This window comes from Lagopus muta, chromosome 18, assembly GCF_023343835.1.
Source record: "Lagopus muta isolate bLagMut1 chromosome 18, bLagMut1 primary, whole genome shotgun sequence".
In the NCBI taxonomy this organism is placed as follows: Eukaryota; Metazoa; Chordata; class Aves; order Galliformes; family Phasianidae; genus Lagopus; species Lagopus muta.
The window spans coordinates 9,730,377-9,754,861 of NC_064450.1; the positions used below are offsets into that span (position 1 = coordinate 9,730,377).

The window sequence follows — 24,485 nt, forward strand, 5'->3', positions numbered from 1 at the left end:
AAACTTGTGCCACCTACTTGTATAGGGCAAATGTGCAGCAGTTTTTAGTAGGTATGCATACAGACCTACAGCTTCAGAAAACAGCTAAGAGAAGGTTCTGGAAACGTTACTGCTGTACAGATGTGCCAAACAGCTTCATCGTTACAACTGAACTGGAAATGGAGGGCTCTCGTTGTGGCAGCTGTTTGATCTAACCCTGAGTACAGACCTGGCACTCACAACCCCGTTACTCTTGTTGCTTTTCTGTGTGAGCTGTACATTTCCATCCTCAGTCACTGACGACAGCCCTGCAGCACTTTTCCAGCTCTCTTACACCAAGAGGGAACGTCCACTCCTAACCCATTACTTCCACCAATTCTCAGTAGCACATCCAGAGCAAATCTGCTGTAACGATTCAGAACCTTCTGAAAATACTGTGGGGAGTCACTGTATCTTTTCTGTATGCATTAACAGCGACTTCAGGCTTGACCAAATTAGAAACAGCAATAGCAGTCTATCAGATTCACACAGGACTGTGATAACCCTATAGCACTGAGAGGAGGTGGTTTCTTCAAGCCTCCATCTTTAGAGTATCCATAGTGTTCCAGCACTTTGACTAATGATGACAGTCTCCTTGAGCTGTTTTCAAGGGATCCTGTCTGTACAGGCTGCCCTGGGTCTGCTCCCTGACCTGATGCTCCATCATGTGGCTGTGGGCCTCCCGCCAGCGGCTGGGACACAGCTGTGCTGCACAGCCCTGCCTTGTTGTGCCGCCTCCAAGCTCCCCCTGCTCTGGCTCCTTGTTTATAGAACTCTTGCCGCTCTCCCACTTCTACCCCAAGCTCCCTGCACAAGGAGACTGGAGATGCTGAGCTTGGAGGAAGCCCCCATCGGGTCCTGCCCACTGCAGATCCCGGGCAAAGCAGACCCTGAAGAACGCACCGTGCGCCCTCTGGTGGCAAATCGGGGATGCAGTTGTAACAACACGCCGGCGCTGTTCAACTCCCCTTCTGACTTTGTCAGTCATTCCAGCATTTGAAAGGCTCTTTCCTAAAGGAGTCCAAATGTTAAGAAAACCACACAAGCCCTGACTGACATGCTTAGATTTCTTAGCACCAGAGATGTAATGACTGTGACGTATACAAATACGATGCATGCACGGATTTACCTTATTTTACAGACTTGATTTAAAATTTAGTCAGCAAAAGAATGAGAGCAGAGATGAGAGAGATGAAGATCTGTGTTATGTGATACATTCAGCTCACTCCAGCCCCTACAGCTGAATCTGTCCCTTCTTTTTCCTGACGTGTAGCACGGCAATGGATCTCTGCGTACTCCGCTCTCCTCCTTGCTGCCCCCACACTTCACACCTCACCCCCGCTCTGCTGCACAGATTCCTGCCCACGTCTATTCTCTTCACATCCAGCCCTTTTTCCTTAGAGTTATTTCCTTCTCCACTCCCAAGCAATGCCTGGCAAATCTATTTGCTTGCTTTCCCACTCACCATTTTAGATTTCCTTTTTTCTTCTTTTTTATCTGGCAGAGGGGTGGAAGGGGGATGGAGTGGCGTGAAAACTCCTTTGAGGGCCTCCCTAGTTCAATCATAAAACCATGACACCTGTCTGATGCGAGTGCTGCAGAACATTGTTCTCTATTTGACTACAAATACAGAAATTTCAAAGTAAATAAGAAAACACTTACTAGTGTCATTAAATACACATTTAGGTGAGTATCTAAGAATCTTCATAGCCTTGTGAAAACCAATATATTTGCAAAATGTTTTCTCACTGACAGCAGAGCTCAGTTTCATTTGCTGCATCTCAAAAGCAGCCTCAGCACGATCAGCAAGGTTGTTTGGAAGCTCAGGTTCGCAGCAGAATTCAAAATGGAATGCATTAGCGAGCTGAAAGGTTTGAAATATGACCTTGTCATTAATGAAGCTGCAGTGTATTTGAGCAACACATGGCAATTAATCCAATGGTATAACGGTTCTCTTTAATAGCAACTCCATAAAGGAAACCTGTTTGAATGATGGATATGCAAAATCTTGAATAAACAAGAAGCACTTGCCTTACGTTTGCTACACGAGGCAGTGGGACTGTGGACAAACTCACTTTCACAGCTCTGACAAGCAAAGACAAATGTCTTTGGAATTTGAGGAGGAAATGTGTGTAATGTGAGGGGCCCCTCCAGCTTTCGGTACATATTTCAGCCATTTGGGAAAGATGAATCATTACATTCTTCTCTGGTTTGTTGGGATCTTGCAGGTAGATTTGTACCAATGCAGTTTTTCTTTTTAAGCAGGTACTCAGTGATTATGTTTGTATAGGATTTTCCTGGACAAGATACCATGCTGATAAAATTTTCTGGTTATGTAAGTGGTCCCAGTGACCTTTCATATCTTTTGTATTTTCCCTGATTTCAGAGAACTCAGAGAATGCATTTCAGCACTTCTGAAGATTAAGCCACCAATGACCAGCCTTACACTTTCTATATTAGTTACCATTTGACATTCAGACGATTGAGGATGCAGGGGTTTGTTGGATAGAAAACTGTTACATTTCCTATGCAGCATATTTGTCCCTTGGTGCACATACAGAATACAGAAATCAGACACTGTGGCATCAGCCAGAAGAATAACCTCGCAATCAGATATCCACTTACATCCCAGATAGTAATTCCTACATAAAGAGTTTGTCAAATGCAGAGATCGCTAAAAAACAAATCCTTATTCTGAAGGAAGGGAAAAGACAGCAACAGGGACTGGAAGACCTGCAGTAGTGGGGCTCCCATGTAACCAAGATCACCCTTTTCTAAGACTTTTCTAAGACTTTCCTAAGACTTCTCTGTTTCTGCTGCTGGCACACGCAGCTCAGGAGAAGCAGCCAGGAATGTTTGAGCTGAAGAGAGAAATTCTCCCTAAACTCTCTGGCTTTCCGAGGTAATTCAAACTGCCTTCAGTTCACAGCAGCAGAAGCCTATCTGCAGAGGCTGTGTGCCTCATGCTGCAAGTAGAACGTGCTATCAAGAAAGCAGTGACCAGATTCATCAGTGTAACTGCAGCGAGGAAAACATTCAGTAGTAGATGACATAGTAGAATAACAATTCCTGGATAGCAGTTACCTGAATTGTCTGATGTATCAGGTAATGAGAGGCCAAGGTTCCCTGGCATCCCAGAACACTCTGTAGTAGTGGATCTGTTCAGATTTGTGGTTTGGCAGCACATTAGACTTCTAAGAGATCAGGATTTTCCCAGACTTCTTCAGCTGGTAAGTGCATCCAGTCAGCTGTCCTCAGGATTTCTGGCCTTTCTGAGAGCAGTCAAAGTTAGAGCTCTGGTAATCTCAGGATGTAAGCAGCATCCCCAGGCAGGGCCAGAGCCCTGTGGAATGGGGTCAAAGAAACATGATTACTCTAGAAAATAAGACAGCGTAGAAGACAGCGTTACTGTCTGGAACTGTCGTTACAGATAAGAGCCTCAGCACTCAGTGGTGAACTCTGTGCCTGCTCCTCACTTGTCTGCAAGTCAGCAGAGCCAGGACATTTCTGCACTACTTGCTGTCATTAGCTGGAGGAGTCTTGTGGGAAAGCAGTGTGTAGATACAGGTAATCCTCAAGAGGCAGTTATACAGAGATGTGTTAAGAGATCAGGATGAGTTAACTCTTACTGGATGCTCCTCACATATTATTCTTAAGGCACAGTGCCAACATCCTCCAAAATGAATCCCATAAAGCCCTGTAGTTTCAGAATGTGAAGCTCATTATGTTCACACTAACAAACAAATACAGTGCTAACAGATGCAGATGTACTGAATTTGGCAAGAAACAGTTAACTTATGACTTACTACTGGAGTTATGATTTAGTAACAGTCTGCTGTGAAGCACTGACATAGAAAGAGCATTTTTGGTAGAATAAATGCTGTCTTTTTTAATGTTTTGTGTTCCTTCCTTCATTTATACTTTTCATCAAAAAGATCGATAATATCCCACAGACATTAAAATAAAGCTGAATCTACAGAACAGAGCTCCAGCTATCTGCTGGATAAGCAGACTTTCCCTTCTCCTTAAAACAATGTTCCAAATTACTTTCTTCAAACAACTTTCTCCTGTGTCCCAATTTCACCTATGTGAAGCTTTCTTCACTTTTCTTCTGGATCTTCTTTAGCACCTTACCTCCTCCTCTCACCCTGCCTCGGCTCAGTCGATCATTTGAGTAGCAAGAGTCCCCACTTTTACAGACAGAAAACCAACACGATCATAAAAGGGAAAGATAAAGAAACGTTAAGAGACTACTTTCAAAGTTATGATGATAGTTCAACCCCCATTTCTAGCACTGCAGTTTAAAGCCCCAGAGGACAAAATGACAATCACAGCACTGTTGCTTTTCCTTTTGTCCTTTCATTCTAACCTATAAACCCAGGACAAACTCTTCCTCTTCCCCCCTTCCAAATCACAGTGTGCATCAGGCAAACCCGCTCATTTGTGATAGCTGCCTTGTTCTTTGTTCCCCTGCACCAAGGGGAATCTGTTGAACCACAGCAGTGACTGATGATTGAGGGAAAGACCAGACCTGATTAGAAACTGCCAGCTAGCAGTAAGTAACTGATGCAGCTGGTTACTCAGGCATCCCAGACAGCAGGTTAGTATGGGCAGACATAGTAAGACAGCCCGGCAGACCCAGGCACTGACCCCATCCACACGTGTTCTCAGCATGTTCTGTTGATTGAGAAAAAGGGGAGAGGATGATGCTTTCCACCCTATCTTTTCACTTTTAGCTCCGCCAAGAAGGATTTCCCTTATCCAAGTCTGCACCACCTGCACAAAGCAGCTCCATTTCTCTCACCTTAAAATCAAACTGTCCTTTATTCTGTCTTTGCAATTTCCATTTCTTGACACAGTTACACTAAAACTGTCAGTGGAGGAAACTTCACTAACATTACAGAGAAAGACAATTTTCCTCAAGACTGTGTGTGTTTCTGGAGTGAAGAAAGAAGTACATTACACTGCCAAAGTGGTGGCACCAATGGCTCTGGAGGGACAGTGGAGCTGAGCCCTGGAGTTGCTCAGTCTTGGAGTTGGATAGGACTGTGCCTACAGATACATGAGAGGTGTGAAAATCACCTATAAGCAGCTGATCCATTTTTCAGGAAAGATTAAAGTACCGCCTGATTCTTCAGCTTTATTGTATGCATTAACTGACCACACTGTGGCACATAAAATCCAATTACATACTATAGTGTAACTGCTGTTTATTTTATGATTAGCATAGTTTATGAATGTGAATCAGTCTATTTTAATCAGTGCAACAAAGAAAATAATGCTGTTTTCTATGCTGGTATCCCAAATATTTATATGAAAATAAGCAAATGCCTTGCAGGCTTAGAGGTCACTAATTGTGATTACTAAATACCTCTTCTCAGGCAATACCCTTATCATTAAAGAAAATGCTTAATTAGGCAGAATTGAGCGGCTATAATTTAAAAGGAAAATTGAGAAAGGTATTGCAGGGTGCCTGTATTAAACGTACAGCAAAAAATAAAAGTGTATTTCCAGAATCTTAACCCCTTCCATGCCCCTTCTGTTGTTTTTTCCCCCTTGGTTTGCCAATGCAGCTGTGAACTTTTTCTGTCATTGAGAGTCCTTCAAGGGATTCCATCAAGGAAGATGGCATTTGAACAGACCAGTATGAAACTACTCATACGTGATCCGCTGCCGTTGACCTCTGTTCGATTTTTACTTTCTGAAATGTTTCAAGATTGATTGGTGAAAATTTTTACTTTTCATCACATTTTGAATAATGAGATGCTGTCTAATTCTTGGTGATATATTTCAGCTATTAACTTTCTGCTTGTTGAAAAGAAATCGGAATACTTTCAGTTCTGAAGTTTGAAGGCATTGTGATTCTGTCTGATGTTAATGCTGTCTGGAGATTTCTGTGACCAATTACTTCCCTGAATGCCATTCTGTGCTGCCATTTCTTTAGTGTCCCCGATTTATCTCTCAGAGCCTTTATGACTTTACGTTTAGCTGTTATGGAGAAGCAGAGCAGGTCATGTGGTTACCCAGAGGCATTAGTATGGTAATTTTCTTCAAGTTGAGTAGGTGGAAATAATTAATGGACCGCTTTATTGATGTACATAGATAGCCGATTCTCTCTGTGGTTTCAATTCCCAGCTTCAATAAAGTAGCTTGAGATTTTATCTGAGGGACCAGTAATTACACAGGACAAGAATAATCACTGCACAAATACAATTTGATTGTGTTTTATGCTGTTGCCAGGGCTGATGTTAAAGCTTAAATGTATAAACAAGGAACTGCTGCATTAATAAGTTGACTCTTCGTATTTAAGCTCACAGACTCTGGAGTAACTTAAATTCAGAAAATCTGTGCTCTTACAAGAGGAGGCTCCAATCTGAGCGTAACACAAATAATGTCACTGTCTCACCTTGACTTCATCTTGTGCTATGGACAGTGACCAGGAGCAGACTCCTTGGGGAAGATAAGCACCTTCTGAGCTGTACTTCCTTTTGCTTCCAGGAGGATATTGAGGCATTCCCCGGTTCAATGATATCTGCAAAGCCATTTTAATTAACATTTGATGGAACATCAATGAATTTGCAATCACCTTATCCTGTTTATAGGAGTGACAGCAAAACAAACTCTAACAGACAGCTCAATTTTTCAGTCCTGTTTTTTGGGGGGGTGGTAAGGACAAAGCTACTTCCACGTGTCCGTTTGTCTGTAGCCCTGCAAGGAGGCCCCTGAAGGACTCTTTAAGGAGGGCTCCTTAAAAATGAAATGATATTTGCGACGTCTCATCCCTGTGAGACAGCACAGATTTAAATGATGACCCTGACAATTCAAGTCACCACGGTATTCAGCCATGATTTCTGACTGACTCCAGTGAATTTGTTTATCAGTTTATATTAAAAAACATTTTTCCAGTGCTTGAATTGGAGGCAGTTTCTCAGATTCGTTCCCCATAAAGAAGGTCCTGTGTGGGAACATCCCTAGGCACCTCTGTAAGCAGTAAGGAAAAGAATTGATAGAGCTTTGCTCTGTGTTATCTTTCATGTGCTTCTTTTACAACTTCATCATCAGGTGGCCCTATAGACACGGGCAGGATCCTTGCCTCTCACACACTGGGAAAAAGTTATTAGTGGTTTTTATGCCATTAGAAAATTGTTCCTCAGTATCTTCTTTTGACTTGCTTTACTTTAGTTTTATACCTAACATGTCAGAGTTTATCATATTTTCCATTTTTTCTTCTTTGGACACCATTTTTTGAAGGATCTTTTCTTCTAGCTGCCTTCTTTCTTTTTCTGATGAAGCTTTCTGGCTTTTCCCTGTCAGTACTTAAAGACAAGCTCAGCATAAAAAACACCTAATTTTGATTAGATTCCAGCCATCCTGGTGCCCATTTTATGGTTGTTCTGTTCTTTTTAAACAAGCCAACCAAGCTTCTTCATTTTCAGGTGGCTCTTAATTAGATTACACAAAAATCCACCATACGAGGGTTTTTATTCATATGAAAAACAAGGAAATTCAGTATAGTATGAAATCTCCTACACAGACTCTCTCTCCTACAGACACTTCTTAAACTAGAGCCCCTGCATTGCTCAGATCTAAATCAGAGGTTGTTCCTTCAGGGAAAGTTTTGCACAGCAAACATTCTGGAGCAGTTTTACACACACAAGCCCACCTACCACCAAGTGCTCTACACCCAGAGCCAGGGGTGCCAAGAAGTGCAGAGTTGTTTCCCCCTGTCCAAGTGATGCTTCTGTCCCTTCTGAGCTAGATCAAGTTCTTTTTTACAGTAAGTGCCTCACAGCAACTCTTCAGAAAGCACCTCAAAAATTCCAGTTAAGAGCAAGATGCAGGAACAGAACAGGACAGAATGCAGAAACTTCTGTGTAATTCAGTTCTCCATAGCCAGAGAAATTATGTGGGAGACAAGTCTTAACTGTCACAGCCATTTCATCACCTACACCTTTGAGTCCAACATCATTTTTTACTACGATGAAGTAGTATTTAGGATGTAGAGCACATCCCTCTGATCCCATGCTACACAACCTCTGCCCCCTCTCCCAACACAGAGCTGCTGCACCCTTAGAGATGCTCAGAAGCCGCCTGGAGATGAGTGGCTCCTCCTGAGCAGGGAGGTTGGATGAGGTGACCTCCAGAGCTCCCTTCCAGTCTCATCCAGTCTGTGGCTGTGTGACATGGATGTGCACTGCTGGATGTCCAACACACGCTGTGGGCAGCATGATTACAGTCTGTGAGTTCATGGCGCATACAGAGGGGCACCTTATTGGGCACTCTTCCTTCTCTTTTCCTCTTGAGATGTATTTATTCAGGCAAATATTGGTGTATCAGTGGGAGAACAGCATTCAACCCTGACTGTATTGTTCTAGCTGTTGTTATGCATAGGTTTGGTAACAGCCTTCAAAATCCCACGTTCAAGCACGTTCATACATCTCAATAAAACTTCTTCCCAGTAAATTGGAAGAAATTCTGTTAGGAGAAATGTGAAGACATGACACTGGTCAGGGCAAAACTTGTCACCTTTTGTCTGTGTAATGTGCTGAGAAGCAAGCTCAAGCAATGTAAGTTTAGGATGATTTATAAAGATAGAGATGACACGATCACTATATAGCAAGTTCTGGCAGAATGACCAGTAGCTTGAGAGCCCTGTTAAACGAGATCGTAAACTGCTGTGTGGGCTGCATGCAAACCAGCTTGGAAAGGAGCTCCTGTGTGATGCAGGTGCCAGGCTGCTGTCAAGAATGCTTCAGAGGTCCACACACAAAGGTGCATTGCATCCCCACACATACGTGACTGGATTTCTATGGACATACAGTGCAGGTAACTGTGGTGAGGGAGAAACTATTTCATTAATGACTTAGTCTCTACTAGAACACTGCCTGATGGAACAAAAGCTGAAATAACAAAAGAACAATATTTTGCTGCTTTCCCCCTAGTAGAATCTTGTCTTCTAGTTAACCTGGAATAATACAATAATGACTATTTTGCTATGTTTTCCTAGATTCAGCTACTAATTTCTTTAGACTAGACAGCAAATTCGGCGCTCATTTTTAATTTAAACCTTGATGTTCTACATAAACACTTCTGGAAATTTTTCATTGTGCTTCTGAACACTTTTCTAATACTCTGAGCATCTAAGAAGCAACACTAATCACTTTAATATAATTAGTGATTAATATTGCACAATGTCACTATCCACTGGTTAACCAGGGTGTTCAGTCACCCTTAGGTCACCCATAATTAATTAACCTTCACTTGAAGCATAAGCAATCTTTCTGATCCCAAAGAAAAGTTTGCCAGCGTTGCACTTTTTGTTCAACCACGTATTCATAGGTGTATCCAGAAGTAATGCTTCCAAATATTTCCACAGAAACTACAAAAGCTACAAAGGCAGGATAACACTGTCAATCTATTAGAGCAGATTCTCACCTACAAACACTGTTTTCAACACAGTCACCACCATTAGCTGTACATTTTCTCCAGCCACCAACAAGAGCTGCACGCCACACTCGTAGCAATCTGCAGCAGCAGAGGTGGCCCAGAGCTGTGACTGCTGAAATGCACCACTGCCCCTCTCTGTGCCCACATGCCCTGCTTGGTTTTCATCAACATCCAATTGGAACTTTTTTTTAACAAGATATTTGACAGGGGGTTCACGGTGTGCATTTTTCTTACAGTTATGCTCTATTTTAACAAATTCTAGTAAACCTGAAATTTTTCAGAAGTGAGTAAAAAGGAATGGTTTCAGTCTAATGACACACTGTGTAAAATTACCGTAAGGACAAATGAGCAACATACCTATCACTAAGTAAATATTTGATAAAACTAACAGCAAAAAAGCTATTTGTGGCTGAATTTGGGATTATAGCTACTCAAACGTACATCTCCTTTCCTGGTACAAATGTGTAGGGAACAATATGCTTTGGTCTTTGTTTAAGAAGTTTTAATATCAAGTGCTCGATGGATTTGCCCGTTTTCAGTTTCAGTGTGTGCATGCAGAACGTATGACAAGTCTGATTACCTGGCTGTCTGCCTTGTGTCAATCTCTCTAGGCTTTCCAGACTTTTCTTGAACTTGCACTTGCTTTATATTTTACAGTTCCCTCCTTTTGGGGTTTGGTGAACTCAGCTTGGAATCTTTGCTCTGTTGGGAAAAGGCAGTCACCCGTCAATATCGAAACCAGCCATATGATTTTTGATCCATTCCTAACTCCGCTTCGCATCAACACAGGGGGAAGAAAGGTATGTGCTCTTTGTGTTCTGCTATAAAACCAAGAAGATAACAGGGAGTTACGTGCTACATATCTGGGCACGGGACAGGCAGTTAAAAATGATCTAGTTTCTGTGTAATCCAGACAATGCTGGCACTGAGATTCATAAGGATGAATCTTCTGTTGGATATATCCTGCCATAAATTAATGAGAAAACAAAACAACATTTACTTTAATAGATCTGAAGTATATCTTCCAAGAATAGTTGATCAAATGAAAAACAGGCTGGCAAAGATGAGCTCAGCTATAAAAAAAGTCTTATTCAGCTAAAATTAGCATGATAATTTCCTTTGAAAAGCGACTGCCATGACTGACTAGCTTATAACCTCTGTTCTGATCAATAACCTTTTTTAAAGATATGCATAAAAACCGTCCTGTTTACCCAGATTTGGGTATCTGAATAAACTGCTGTGTGAAAGCAGAGCCCTTTCTGATACGCTCACGTGTGGCTCAGGAGGTGGACTGCTGGCACACCAAAGGTAGAGGCAGAAAGCAACCTTGATAAATAATTCTGCTCAAACTGGTGGAGATCGTTGTCTGAGGTGTGCATATGTGCCAAAATATCACTGATAGGTCCTCATCACTGATCTTTTTTTACTGCATCTAAGTTATCATAGGAGCTAAAATTTGTCTAAAAAGGTATTTTAAAGATTTGTTGCTTATTTTAGGCAGACAATTCTCTTCTGCTGTTCAGTTTTCTGCAACAAAGAACAATGCAAATGGAAAAACGCTGTGACTTACAATGCTGGAACAAGCAGAAACTCTAACAAAAGGTTATTTGAAAATGATTTATCTTCTCCCGTTGTCTTGACAAATGAGATTTCTGCTGGAAACGCCATGAGATGGGAATATGCTCTGTGTTTCCTATTGAGCTTCTTGTGGTACAAGTGCACACACAACAGAATTGATGTAAACCTCCTCACCGAAGTGAAAAAATGGTGGTATTGTTACTTACTGAAGGACAGTAATGCTTCCAGCTGTGGTCCACGTTTCAGGGGAAAATGTGCTTTTTGCCTTTTATACAGAACTGCATTGGAGCCTTTCTTTCTATTAAAAAAAAAAAAAACAAACAACAAACGTATTGATTGAAGCATTTATATAAAGAATGACATCTTTCAGGTTATTTATAAATTACAGAATGATATAACATAGAAGTCAAGAAAGAAATGACATGTAAGCGATCACTGAGCCAAAGCCAGGAGTTTCAGGATATGCAGTGACTGCAGCGGTCCTAAGAGTTCAGCTGGGTTTTGTGCCAGTTTGGGATGAAGGAAGTGTCTGATTATTAATAAAATATCAGAGGCACTGAGGGCCTGGAGATGTTGTCAGAAATGAGATGTCCTTGTTGCACTCTCAAATGCTGTCCTGCTGCTGCCAGGCGGTGATGGCTTTCTATCATGCTATGAGAACAGGATTTGTTCTAGTTGTGGTTAATCTTTTTTAGAGGGATTTCTAAAATGGCTGAATCAAAATGCTCTTTTAAGGAAAAGCTGCCTTAAGATAATTCTTTCCTCATAGTTAAGGCTTCAGTGAGGAGGTGATTTGGCAGGCAGCATGTTTATGCTCACTCTTTGTAATGTTTTTTATGAAGTGGATGTATGTTTCTTATGGGCTGAAGCACTTCAGTTTTCAGGGCAATGAACCAGTTGGTATGGCAGCCAAGGAACTTCTGTGACAAGACTTGACTGTGATTGTGTTGTAAACTAAAGGGTTTTATGGAACTGCTCCTAAGAAAAAATGATGAATTAATAAAAAAGGAATTTGCAGGTAGGCACACAGAGGCAAAATTGTGCACATCTTTTGAAAAGGGAGCTGGCAGGAATCGTGCCATATGAGAGCAGGTAGATGGAAGGAAGCCTTCCACCTGTCTAGCCTCTTCCATCAGAAAGTTTGTTTCAGTATTAGTAATGGAAGACACTTTGGAAAACCATATTGGTTTTCCAATTCCAACTGCAACTTTTTAGACCACTTGAGAATTAAAAGCTGTATTTTCTTGTTCCTAAAGAAAAGTGAAGGTCTAAAAGGGAGTACAAACGAACAACATTGCCATCCTCCTACCCCAGTGCCAGCAAGGGGAGAAGAGTGCAGACAGTGGCCGGTTACAAAGCAGATGACTTAACAGATACTGCTGACCTGAGGCTGAGAAGAAACTTCTTCCCAATCCATTCAGGAGCAAATGGGATGGCAATGTAATTTGCTAAGTAGATAAACCTCTTTTGATCCAATTTGCACAACAAAGTTCCAGAGAGCAATGGTAATATTGCTTTATGTGCTGTTAAACCATCGCAGTGCAGTATCAGCTCATGCAATTTACAATTCAAGTATAGTCAGATGTTATTCTGAATTGTGCTGTGTTATTTTGTATGTTTGTGCTTCTTAATTTCCTGAGAAAGTGGCTTTTCAGGTCCTCAAGGCTGAATATCATTGATACAGTTAATTGGATTTCAAGATCCAGAATCTGAGCACAAGATATTTAATGAGTTTTACATGCAGATAAATTCCCCAGAATAAATGCTGCTTTTGAGGAAACTCCCCAAGTTTCAGCTCTATCTCAGGCCCAGTTTTGTCTCTTGATTATCCGTTTTAGTGAATTGAACATGCAGCCCTTTTCAGATAAACAACCCATTTTAATAAACAATATAAACTCTTATTAATATGCAAATCACACTTCTTCACTCTGTCACAAAGAAAAATATAGACTTACTTTCTCTACTTTTTCCTTTGGATTCAGCAAGCACTGAGGCACCCAGCAACAACTGCAATACAGCAGGATAACTTCCCTGCCGAGCTGCTGTGACAGGCAGCAAGTGCTGCCTCCAAAGCAGAGTTTCCAGCTCTCATGTAGGTACTGTTGCTGGCAGCAGATGAACAAACCACCCCGTTGTGCACTGAGCCAGCCCTCTGCTGGGATTTCCTCCCTCATTCACCACTGCTGGCAGTATCTCTTCCGCAAGATCTCTGCCTTCGTTCCCCAAAACTCGTTCCCTGATCTCCTGTAACCCATCTCATCTCCTGATTTTCTGTGGACTTACTTTGAAGAACCCTATTTCCAAGGTTCATTAAGAGTAAATTTTCTGAAGCTTCAGTTAGGTGAGAAGCAGTCATAGACATGCAAACATAGCACTCTGTTTGTAAATTTAGAGCAGAAGTTTATCGTGGCTCTGCACATATTGGTCCAAAGTGGATCTGCGAGGTTAAGCTTTGCTGCTGTCTTGATTTGCATTCTACAATCCATAGGGGACATTTTGTTTTGCAAACCTCCTCACATTTAAAGGAAAACTTAGATTTCCCTTAGAAATTTGTAAATACGTGTGTGTATAAAACATAGAAACAAACGAGAGGCCTTGGAAGTATTCTAAATGAAATCAAGACTGAAAGGCAGCAGCAGAAATACCTGTGATGGTAGAGGCTACATCTGTGCCCAGCTGTACGCGTAGGATTAAGAGCTTGAATAGCTCACGGAGCAGCAGAGCAGGGCCGTGCTTTGTTGCAGCTGGAGCAAGAGATCAGTGTGCGATAAGCTGGGCTCTGTGTGCCACTGTGTGTCCCAGGCACGGCTTCACCCACCTGTGATCTCCATGTGTGCCACTTCTGCCTTTAGATTTTCAAGCTCTTGGCAATAGTGCTCTCAGCACAACTGATGGGTTGTTAAGATTTCTTCAGGAAATCTTTTTTTCCATCTAGCATGAGCTTTGTTTCTTAGCAGCTCTTGTCCATACTTTTTTTCCCCCTTCTAAAGATTTGTTAAGTAACACATTTATTAGACACAAAGTGAATCTTGCCAACTAATTTACCTTGTAAGCAATATCCTGTGTTGCAATCATTTTAGGTCATGCTTGCAGGCTTAAAGCAGCAGTTGAAAGCAGGTAAAGTTTGTTTAAAACCACTTTGTTTTTAAGATGAGGAAGAACATTGTGTCTGAGGAAACAAGCAGCTCTGTGTCTGCTGGCCAAGGGCTGTTCTGTGCTTTCTGGGGCTCAGTGTGCTCAATTAAAGCTGTTCAGTAAAACCCATAAGTCTGCTTCCTTATATGGGGCATTAGTGAATGCAATCACATATTATTTAAATTAATATATTTATAAATAATGGGTTCATACTATGCATCACAAGATAATGGCAATATTTAGCAATTTCTAAACTAAAATAGAGTGAGAGAAAAGAGATTTATGAATTGAAATCAGCTAAATGGTTTCTCTGCCAGCTAGTTCTGATTCCATGCTGTTCAATCAATTCAGAGTATTACTAGCATTTTTCTCAAGAGTGCAGTATATGACAACCGCCAAGCTTTGCTTTGGTGATTGCTAAAAGGACAGATACTGGTCTGAGCCATATTTCAGCACTGCAGGAATATAAAAAATGAATTGTTAGAAATGGTCCAGGAGGAATGGGTAGCAATAAGACATCAATGTCACCTGTAAACTGATTTGTGATGAATTTTTAGAGAGCTTACTAATATGATGTTTTGATTTAAAGAGGCTTTAGAAAGTCAAAAATCTACTGCAAACATCAACAGCCTTAATGAATAAAAAAAATGCATATAGTGTTGCTGCTTAAATAGTTTTCTGATACAGTAATAAGTGAACAGAAAATTAAAGTAGCAGGTTAAAGTAACTGCTGCATATTAGCCCTCATCACTCAGTATTTAGAAAAGGAAAAATGGCTGAGCACTGCTTCAGAGTTATTTAGGGAAAAGCTTTTATCTAGAGTCTGGATTTGTCTCTAGTGGTGTTACTGTTTCCTTATCACTTCAGGGATGGAGTCAGTTTGGAATGTGGGGACTCAGATGGGCACCTTTGTGTTTCCCTAAATTTCTGGATGCTGATGGCAGTGGAACACCACTGAAATCATGAAGGAGACCTGAATGGCACTGGCATGCATTTCTGCACCTCCTTCACACCATCAAGGTTTTGTGGCTTCAGTACAACCCCTCTGCTTGCCTTTTAATCTGGTCCAGTGCCATAAAAGAAGCTCACTTTTCTGCCGTAGGAAACTTCCTCAGAAATGCTAGATACAGCAGTAAGAAACCATTTGGAGGGCTTACTCCACAAGCTATATCGTACTCTGTTTTGGAGCTCAGGATACACTCTGATTTTAAGGACAGCCTCTTTTTAAAGGCTCATGAGATTGTATCTCAGCTGCAGTTGTGTATCAGTTAAAAGCAGAAAGGATTTAATAAGGACAAATTGTGTTTCTTGACTTCCTTTGGATGCGTAGGGAAAAGGAATGGGTGCATACCCTTTACCCCCATATACTTTCCACTGTGCCCCAGCCAGTGACTGGAAGCAGCATATCAACATCATAATCTGACAGTACTAAATTGCTCCACTTGCATTCTGCAGTCCTGTTTGCTGCCATGCAAACAGTGAAAAGAAATACATCTCAGAGATGAATCCAGATCACAGCAGCTTCCAGGGCTACGCCAAGGGCAGTACAGCTGTGCTGAGGTGGCACATAAAAGCTCCTTTGAAGGCACTTTGCCTTAACTAAGGATTTAACCTTAACCACATATTTCATCCAGTCCTATTTCATCTAGGAGTACTTAAGACCTCTTCTCCAAATAGTGTTCAAATGCACTGTGCAAAGAAGCCTTCAGCAAAAAACAAAGATCAAAAATGTGCATTGTTTTTGATATCATCACAGCCCTTCCACATACGTGCATTTTTGTGTTTAGTTTTGTAAAACATATTATTTATATGATGGACATAAATAGCTACTTTGGAGTGACTGCAACTTTTGATGCCAATGTAAATTCATGATCTCTCCTTTCAGTGTGTTATTAAAAGTGACAGTCTGCCATAGTCCCAGTACCCTAAAGATGAATTGGGATGTAAATCTCTGCCTGATACATTAGGGGCCATTTACCAGGTACTGCTCAATTAGAAGTCCAGAAATGCTGCTCTACAGACCTCCTGGAAGGTTGCCAAAGGAGAGATTTGAATGCTGGAGAGAGAAACTGCACCCAGAACCTCACTACCACGATGGATTTGACACGCACATAAGGCAGTGCTATTGAAGAGACTCAATTCCTTAGCCATCCAACAATAAATCTGTGTCTCTAAATCTCAACTTCAGGCTTAAACCTCTGGCACTTTATCTTGTTTATTTGACATCTTCTCACTATAAGGAAGTTATTGTCTACTCCTGGCAAGATGAATGTCGTATCCAGGGTCCTTGTAGAATTACAGAAAACTCCTTGGTGCAAGCCTATACGCACATAAATGCATATATACAAAAGGATATTGTTTGGAAGTGCAGCAATGTGTGCCAGCCTCTATGCCCAAATTTCAGATGGAATCATCCTCTATTATGATGTAAACTTTTGTACCATGTTTGTACCCATTTGTCATTACCCAGGTGTCTTTGGTGTCACCAAGGTGCCTATGTATTTGTGGTACTAGTTTGACCTTTCCGAAGGCCTCTTTGTGGCAAGAAGTTATGCAAGTTTCCTGTTAACACAAATTGTTCCCTATACTGCAGAAATAATGAAGGCCAGTTTCCTCTGGAATCACATTTTAGCTTCCTTATAGCCTCTGTACCCTGTTATCACTTCACTTCACAAATACCCTCCATTACAAGGCAAAGACAGCAGAGCTGTGGCTATTTCCAAGCTCTTTGTGACAGCCAGCCTGCAAATGCACCTGCTGATTGCTCAATTGACTGCTGCTAACAGCAATCTATAATACCTTAGTTTTACCTGCCTTTCCCTCAGTACAAAATTAGTTTGGCTTCTTATAGCCAATTTTAACAGACAACCCAGATATCTTCTTCTTTGTCAAAGTTGGATGAAACTGGCCAGCAAATACTGCAGTTACTGAAAGGAAAGTAGAAAGCAGGTTACAAAACAGTTTGTTACTGTTATAACGAAATTTTTGTGGCATTTTTTGTTATAGGCATCTTATTGAAAGCCATATCTATGAAGGCAGGAAGTATAGAAGCTAAGAATTCCTGCACCAAACAAGGAATTTCACAATCCTTACTGTTGTGATAAATTGAAGTTAGAGAGTCAAATCTGGAAAAGTCTTCCAAGGACCATTACAAACTGTATTGTAATCTTTGGAATGTGGAAGGGCTACTGTACTCATCCTGAGCAAGGTCACAGCTAAAATTCTCTTACAGTTTTGTGGTCTCACAGGCCAAAGATACACTACAGGAGAATCTGCTCAAAAGTACCCAAGCTAGCTCAGAGGAGAACAAGCACAGGTATGAGCTCAAATTATGAACCTGAGCAGGTGCTGCACAGCTGGCCAGGAGCTACAGGTGGGCATCTCTGCATTGGTCTCAATGGTTTGGGAGAAACTCCTGCCTCAATAGCTCAAGTTATTTGGGTGGACTGATATTTTTCCAAATGTCATGTTCTTTAAATGCTGTTTGAAGTTGAAGGTTTGCTCAGTTCTCCTTAGAATTTCACTGCAAATATCACCAAGATGTTTGTATGTGTCCAGCTGCTATATGACCTCCTGTTCTTGCTCTCCCAGAAAAGTGCAAAGGAAGAAAAAAAATTGTTGCACATGAAGACTTAGACCAGTGTTGTGATAAATATTCACCACTGAAAACAAAGATGTAATGCCCTAATGAAAGGACCAATTTCAAACATGCTGCAATTACCATATTGCATGTATATCTGCCTGGACTGTTAACAATTACCTCTCATCCTCTAAAATATGAAATCAGAAACACAGTTGTGGATATAATCTTCAATAAAGACCTCAGAATTTCTTCTTATTAAAGCCTATGCCAATGAAAACTCCTGCAACATATTGATAAGAATCTAGAAATCATTGCTTGGATCTACATCATTCTTTGGGTAAAAGCCTGGTTTCATTTGCAGATCTGTGATAAAGCTGATCACAATGAAGCATTCTCAGTCCAGCCTCCTTCCTCAGCTAGGTCTGGGCTTTCTTACTGTCTCGTTGGCAGAATTAAACATTTTTGGCCAATGGAATTTTCTCATGTTCTCTCTTCCACTTAGGCTTCTTTTCCTCAAAATGCTTTAGCTGTAAAATTACATACCCATTTCAACCTCTAGAATCGTTTGTCCAGTAGTGTTTGTCCTTTTGTGCACCATTGTCCTCTGCATAAGTAATCACGTGAATAAAGGGATGTGCATTGAGCCACATAGGAAAGAGATTCATAAAGAGAAGAACTGCTAGGAAGCACAGAATGCATGCCAGCACTTAACGTTTCTTCCTGCTTCAGCCAGATACCATTAGCAAGGTTAACACTACTTTTTCTGTGAGCAACATGGAGGTGTGTATAATCAACGAATATAGGATGTCATAATTAAGAAATATACAAGAAAGTTAAGCTAAACAGGTTATCATGCTAAAGAAGAATGGATGGAAAGCTTACCCTTGTCCTGGGTTCACTGAGAAGACTCAAAGAGGAGCAATCTCTAAAAGAAATCCATCCCTGCTGGGAGTCAGCTCTTAAAAGGCATCTTGGAGAGGTGGAGCAAGGCCTTCACCTGCTCCCAGGGCTGACTTTTTGCTCATCTCAGGTGGTCAATTGGTTCAGGCTGTGATTCAGCAGTTCCCATGCAGAGGTGTTTACTGGAGAGATGTGCTGCTGAGCTGCAAGTCAGTGCTCTATGGCATGGGAACCCGCAGCAGCCTTTAGCTGAACACCCCTCACTTAAATTAGGAACAGTATTACAGCATCTGGTGTACGTAATGGGGGAGTAAAACAGCTGTGCTGGATGAAATATTGAGTCTGGCAAATGATCACAACAAAGTTTATAAATATTACTTTTAGTCTGCCTGCAGTCATTGTTTAACAGCAAGAGAAGACAGAGAGAGAAAGGGGCAGACAGAGAGGAGAGTTCTGCACCTGAAATTCCACGAAAAGGAGTGATACATCAGTCGAGTCCAGATTTCCTTAGAAGGTAGATCGCTTGAGATGTGATGGAATGAGTGTCCTGTACAACCGGAGTGTCTATCAGTCACATTGGCACAATGGGAAAGCAATTTCTCAGAGAGCACACATACAATTTTTCTGTGATTGTTCTGAAGTGTTTGATGATGGAGGGAGTTTTAGCAACAAATCCTTTACTGTAATCCTGGGAGATATCTTGAGATAAAATTGTGCATCACGAACTTGAGGTAGCAGTTTGGGAGAGGTTTCAGCTGCCCTCCACAGTCACAAGTTATGAAACCAGAGACTTCTATAATGAATTGGCAGCAGAACAGAATATTATCATGGAATGAATACAAGGAGAAAGATAATAGAATGTTTGCATGACATCTGTGGGAAGAGGGGAATTATAGCTGACAGGTTCAGATCAACACATTATCACCCACCTTTCTTCGTGAAACTGTAGGGGAAGAGTTGTTGAAGCTCTGTAGGATGACTGTATGGGAGCTGCTGAGTCATGGCCTGAACCGCTGATGGATCACCTGAGGCGAGCACTGAGCCAGCCAGAGGAGCACGGGTGAAGGCAATTCAGCTGTGCTGCTGGAAGGGGTGGAGCCTGGCTGCACCTCTTCTAGGCCTATTGAAGAGCTGGCTACCGGTGGGAAAGCATCTTTAATATTCATTGATTATACAATGACTTTGTATGATTCTGTAGAATTTGAATCTATTCAAACAGTGCTTCTATTTCTAAAGCTTCCATGTTTTGGGAGCGTTCTTTAGTAGTTACCATCATCTTTCCAACCCAAGTAGTTGTGTTAGACGAGGTATTGAGTCTGTCAAGTTATTACAGCAAACTTTACCTGACTGCAATCATTTCTTAATAGCAAGAGAAGATAGAAAAAGAGTTTTGTATATCAAATGTTACAAGAAAGAATGATAATGATACTACTGTACAGTGAGAGTGCATGAGGACCAGCATCCAATTAGAGCACGCAGAAACTAGCTGCAAACAGAAAGACAAGTGGAACAGCAATTCCTGAATGAGAATGGTTCTCGTCTCAAGATCTGCCATTGTAGCAAGAGCCCACATAGCATTAAAGAGATATATTTTGCAATTTTTTAGCAAGATGAAAGTTACATTTCATTAAGTTTTTATGGTATTTTGAGCCCAATCAATAAGCTTTACTACCTGCATCCTCCATTGCCTCATTGCAGCTCAGTGGGCTATCAGTTCTCTTTCTAGATGTGCTATGGATGTGCAATCACACTTTATTTAATGACTAAAATGGACACCTTTGGTGATAACTGGTTCTTCAATGAGTTATATAATTGTTCCCAGCTTAGGCAGCCTTTATTAAATTATTATTGAAAACATAATTTCATGCTTGGTTAAGTGGTAAATTTAATTCATTCACTATGAAGAGACAGTAACAAATACGAATTTACCAGTATTACTTCTAAGAAAGGAGAGGAAGTTCAATATAGCTGCAAGTATCACTCTTCTCTCCCAAAACATTAAGTAGCATTCCTCCTCCTTAACAGAGGCGCATCAAAATACCACAAGGAAATAACCTGCTCCTTTTGGCAAGGAAAATCTAGCTTTTTAAACAGCGGTAGTTATATAGAATTAATTTTCCCCTTTATTTCTTGAATTTAAAGTGGCCCTGACTGCATTTGACAACTCAGAATAAATGCATTGTAAATAAAAGGAGAAGAATGAGAGAAATTTTCAGTGCGTTTGAAAAATGAAAGGATAAAGCATTCACTGGAAATATGTTTTTTCATACTATAATAGAACTGATGGAACCCCAGGCTGAATTTGTATTCACACCAGTTGGTTAGCATTTGCAACAACACTGATTTCAAATGTCATAATTCCAACTTGCTAATTCAACTAACCATCCTGTAAGCGTGTGAGGTTACACTGATATATTTAAAATCTTTTTTTTTCTTAACAAAGTGATTAAATTGTTTTTGCAGCATTGCCCAATACAAACATGTATTTCAAGGCTGATGGTGTTCCCCCTTCTGGCTGAGCCAGCGCGATTTAACTTAAAAGTCCAAGTCAGTTCATGTGGTGAATCACCAGGATTAGACACCGAAATCCAGGCAGCATCTCTGGCCAATAACACAGCGAGGTCTTAGTTTAAAAAACTAAAAGCAGGGGAGCGGTAAATTCGTACATCACTCCTTTGGAGTGAGAATTGGCAAACTGCTGGTCAGTAGCTGCAATGGGCCTTCTCTGTGGGAATATTCAGAACGTTAAAGACAAGAAAGGCCATTTGGCCCAACATTTTTCCCTCTAATTTACAATTTGCATCAGCTTTCCTTCCAATTTTTTTATGACGCTGTGTGGGTTTTCTTGTTCTTCTCCATAAAAAACAATGGCAATGCAGAGTTTGGAAATCCCAGGGATACCAGATTGTTGTGTGTGAAATACAGAGGTAGGTCACTGGCACTGCTTTCATGTTACGCTGCCCACCATTTCTTATCTGTCATCAAACTCACTGGCAGCACAGCTACTGGAAGCTTTGATATACCTGCACAAAGCTTTAAAATATCTGAACTGAATTCAACAACCTCTACCTTCCACAGGAGGAACAACTATTCTTCTTTTGTAACAAATCTTTGATTAATTGTCCCAGGTCTTGATATTCTTTTAGATGCAGGTCATTAACAAACACATTGAATCCTTCTCTATTAATAAAGGAAGTGCTCTATGTAATAAAACATTTTCTCATTTAAAAACTTCTTCAGTGCTTCGCTTTTTTATTATATTTGCAGCTGTTTTACAGTGCCTTAGCTGAAGCCTTCAGAAGTAAAGTGAACATGTATGCCCTTTATTAGCCTCTTTATCTTTGTCTATCATGATCTTAATTTTCTTTGAATGCCTATGTCCTTCTCTGATGGTTGTGTATGAGATTGCCAGTGTGACTCTCAAAAACAACAGTGCATTTTAAAGGATAAGATAGTGCCTGTGAAAGCACTGCACTGCACTATTATGGCTTATCTTTCTACTTCCACAGTTTGCAGTCCTCATATGGATTTATTTCATCTGTGCTTGCGCATCGCTTTGATAGCGCCTTGTACCCTTACATCACTTGCTCTGCCTTGACTCGCCATAAAGCCTTCTACTTAAAGGATAATGTTCACGATGGGGGAAGTATACAAGGCAATAAACAGCTTTTGCAGGTGATTAAACACGCTGAAGCAAAGCCGAGGCATCTGAAAACCCCAAAAGCAGTTTGTTGTAAGCAAGGCTACACATCACAAAGAGGAGCTGTGCTCAACAAGCCACAACATTAAATGAAAGCTTTTCTTCACCTTGTCTTGCAAGACCTGCTAAGTTTTGTAGTGCTGCCTTCATTTAATCAAACAGATCTTTCCTTCTCCTTTCTAATAACGTGGGTGGCTTTCACTGTGCCAGCTGTGGTATAACAGGAGGTAGTTCCGGTGTAGTTGCTTGAGATAAAAGCAGCGAAGTGTCTTTCCTCAAATTGCAATGGAGGTTCTGATGATAGCCCATTCCTCCCCTGCTCACCCTACAGGAGGGCCCCTTTCTTCCCAGCTCCTTATTTTACTCTTGCTCCTACTCTCTTTGTCTATGTTCCTTGCTTTCTTTTCTTGTTTTTGTTTTTCCTCTTTTCTTTTCAGTGGTGTCTTTACCTCTTTACATCAAAGTATTGCTCTCGGTGCCGGAGCCTGGAGCAGTTCTCACTGCAAGGAGGAGGTTAGAAGCAGGACTGCTGTGAGGCACAACCCTTGGAATGCTAGGGAGTCTGCTACACAAATGGTGCTGCTTTCCTAATGCTTGGTTAACAAAAACAGAACTGCATTTTAAGCAAATATAATCTACTGAAGCACACAACTATCAAAAGTATTTTCTTTAGAATCTTTTTAAAATTATTATTCCAATAGAGGACCATTTCATAAGCTTACATCTTTCTCTGGGATTCCCAATCAAATACAGACAATATAATTGCACTTGCAGTTTTTCAGCCCCAGCTCACCAGCACACACAGCAATTCCAAGCAGCAGCTCACTGAAGTTGTTGTCTCTTACCTTGTCCTTCAATCATTGCTACAAAAGCAACATTTTTATGGAAATGAATACTCATTTTGGTGTACAAATACATTCTAATAGTGTTTTCAAAAGCCCTGTGTTCATTGCATTGTTTTCTCAGATGAATATAAATCCATTGTAAACCTGGTTTAGCGAAGCTATTACTGAAACATGGATCTATCCCTGAATATCTTTATCCAATGTGCCCTGTTAACTTTGGCACATCATACTTTGATGTGCTGAGGAAAGTAGAGGTAAAGACACCACTGAAAAGAAAAGAGGAAAAACAAAGGTCAGAGCCTGAATCACCAAAACTAAATACGGAGACACGGCATCCCTTAGCCTCTGAGCAGCAAGAGCTCTCATGGTCTGACTGGGATTATTCCTCACAATAGCTAAACCTCAAATTCTGTCTCTTAGTTTTGTCAATAAATGGGAGAAGAAGGAAGAAGAAGCCATTCCCATTAAAAAATTCTAAGAGGAAATTGTCTGAGATGTCTGGGACCCTACTTTTAAGGTGATTACCTTCCTAATGAGGATTTACAGATGTTCTGCACCCCATTTTCATCAAGAGAAGTTAATGCCAGAATCACTGTCTTTAAAAATCACTTCTTGTGCCTATTTGCATCTTAAGGATTGAATTGTTTTTTTAAATCTGCCCCTTTGACTTCTGCAGAGTAAACGATCACCTAAGGCAACGGTGTTCTGCGCTATAGTAAACAGATTTCTAATGTTGTATCTTCATCTGGATGTGTTCTCACTTCAGCCACAGTTAATATGAAATATACAGGTGCCTGAAAGGAAGATTGATTAAGTTCAGGTCATTCATCGAGTATTTTGTGATTCACACCAAGATCTCATCCATTGCTTCTGCATTCATATTTTATGGCACTTCAACTGGTCAGTTTGATTTGACTCAACACTTTGACAGCACCTTTGGCGTGGCAGGTGCAGGTACATAACACAGATCATGGACTCAATTCATTTCCCAACTATTTATCTTATCCTGAGGTTATTTTGTGAACTTGTGGCCTTTTGGCTCTGAGCAGGTTAGCCAGGCAAAGGCAGGTGAAGCAGAGTGCCTTACTCACATGCACCATCTCATCACAGTGCTGCACATCACGATTGTGTTCCTAACAATGCAGTAATTACTTTTAAAGCCAAAATTTACAGATTAGGTCTAGGTTTACTTAGTAATTATTGATTAGGATTGTTACCCCAAACTGGTACCTGATTCTCTTCCTGGAGCAGCTCCATTTTTGTTGCTTGGCCCCTTAGG

The 24,485-nt window shown here is 40.9% G+C and overlaps 1 protein-coding gene and 1 long non-coding RNA gene across 5 annotated transcripts in view; one reads left to right on the forward strand and one right to left on the reverse strand.

The window, feature by feature from the left end:
* CA10 (carbonic anhydrase 10) overlaps positions 1-24,485 on the forward strand; it is a 154,428-nt gene that overhangs the window by 55,161 nt on the left and 74,782 nt on the right. For both annotated transcript variants that reach the window (XM_048965473.1, XM_048965474.1), the window contains exon 4: positions 10,123-10,265. In XM_048965473.1, the coding sequence (XP_048821430.1) occupies positions 10,123-10,265 (143 nt within the window). The remainder of the gene's footprint in view (positions 1-10,122; positions 10,266-24,485) is intronic.
* LOC125702339 (uncharacterized) lies at positions 4,998-19,112 on the reverse strand. Of its 3 annotated transcripts, none has more exons than XR_007380528.1 (4): positions 18,644-19,112; positions 11,250-11,341; positions 10,046-10,167; positions 4,998-6,550 (listed from the first exon to the last, which is right to left on the reverse strand). It is a non-coding gene; the product is annotated as an uncharacterized LOC125702339 (long non-coding RNA). The 3 variants fall into 3 exon arrangements; XR_007380527.1 differs by having other exon boundaries at positions 4,998-6,999; XR_007380526.1 differs by having other exon boundaries at positions 4,998-8,493.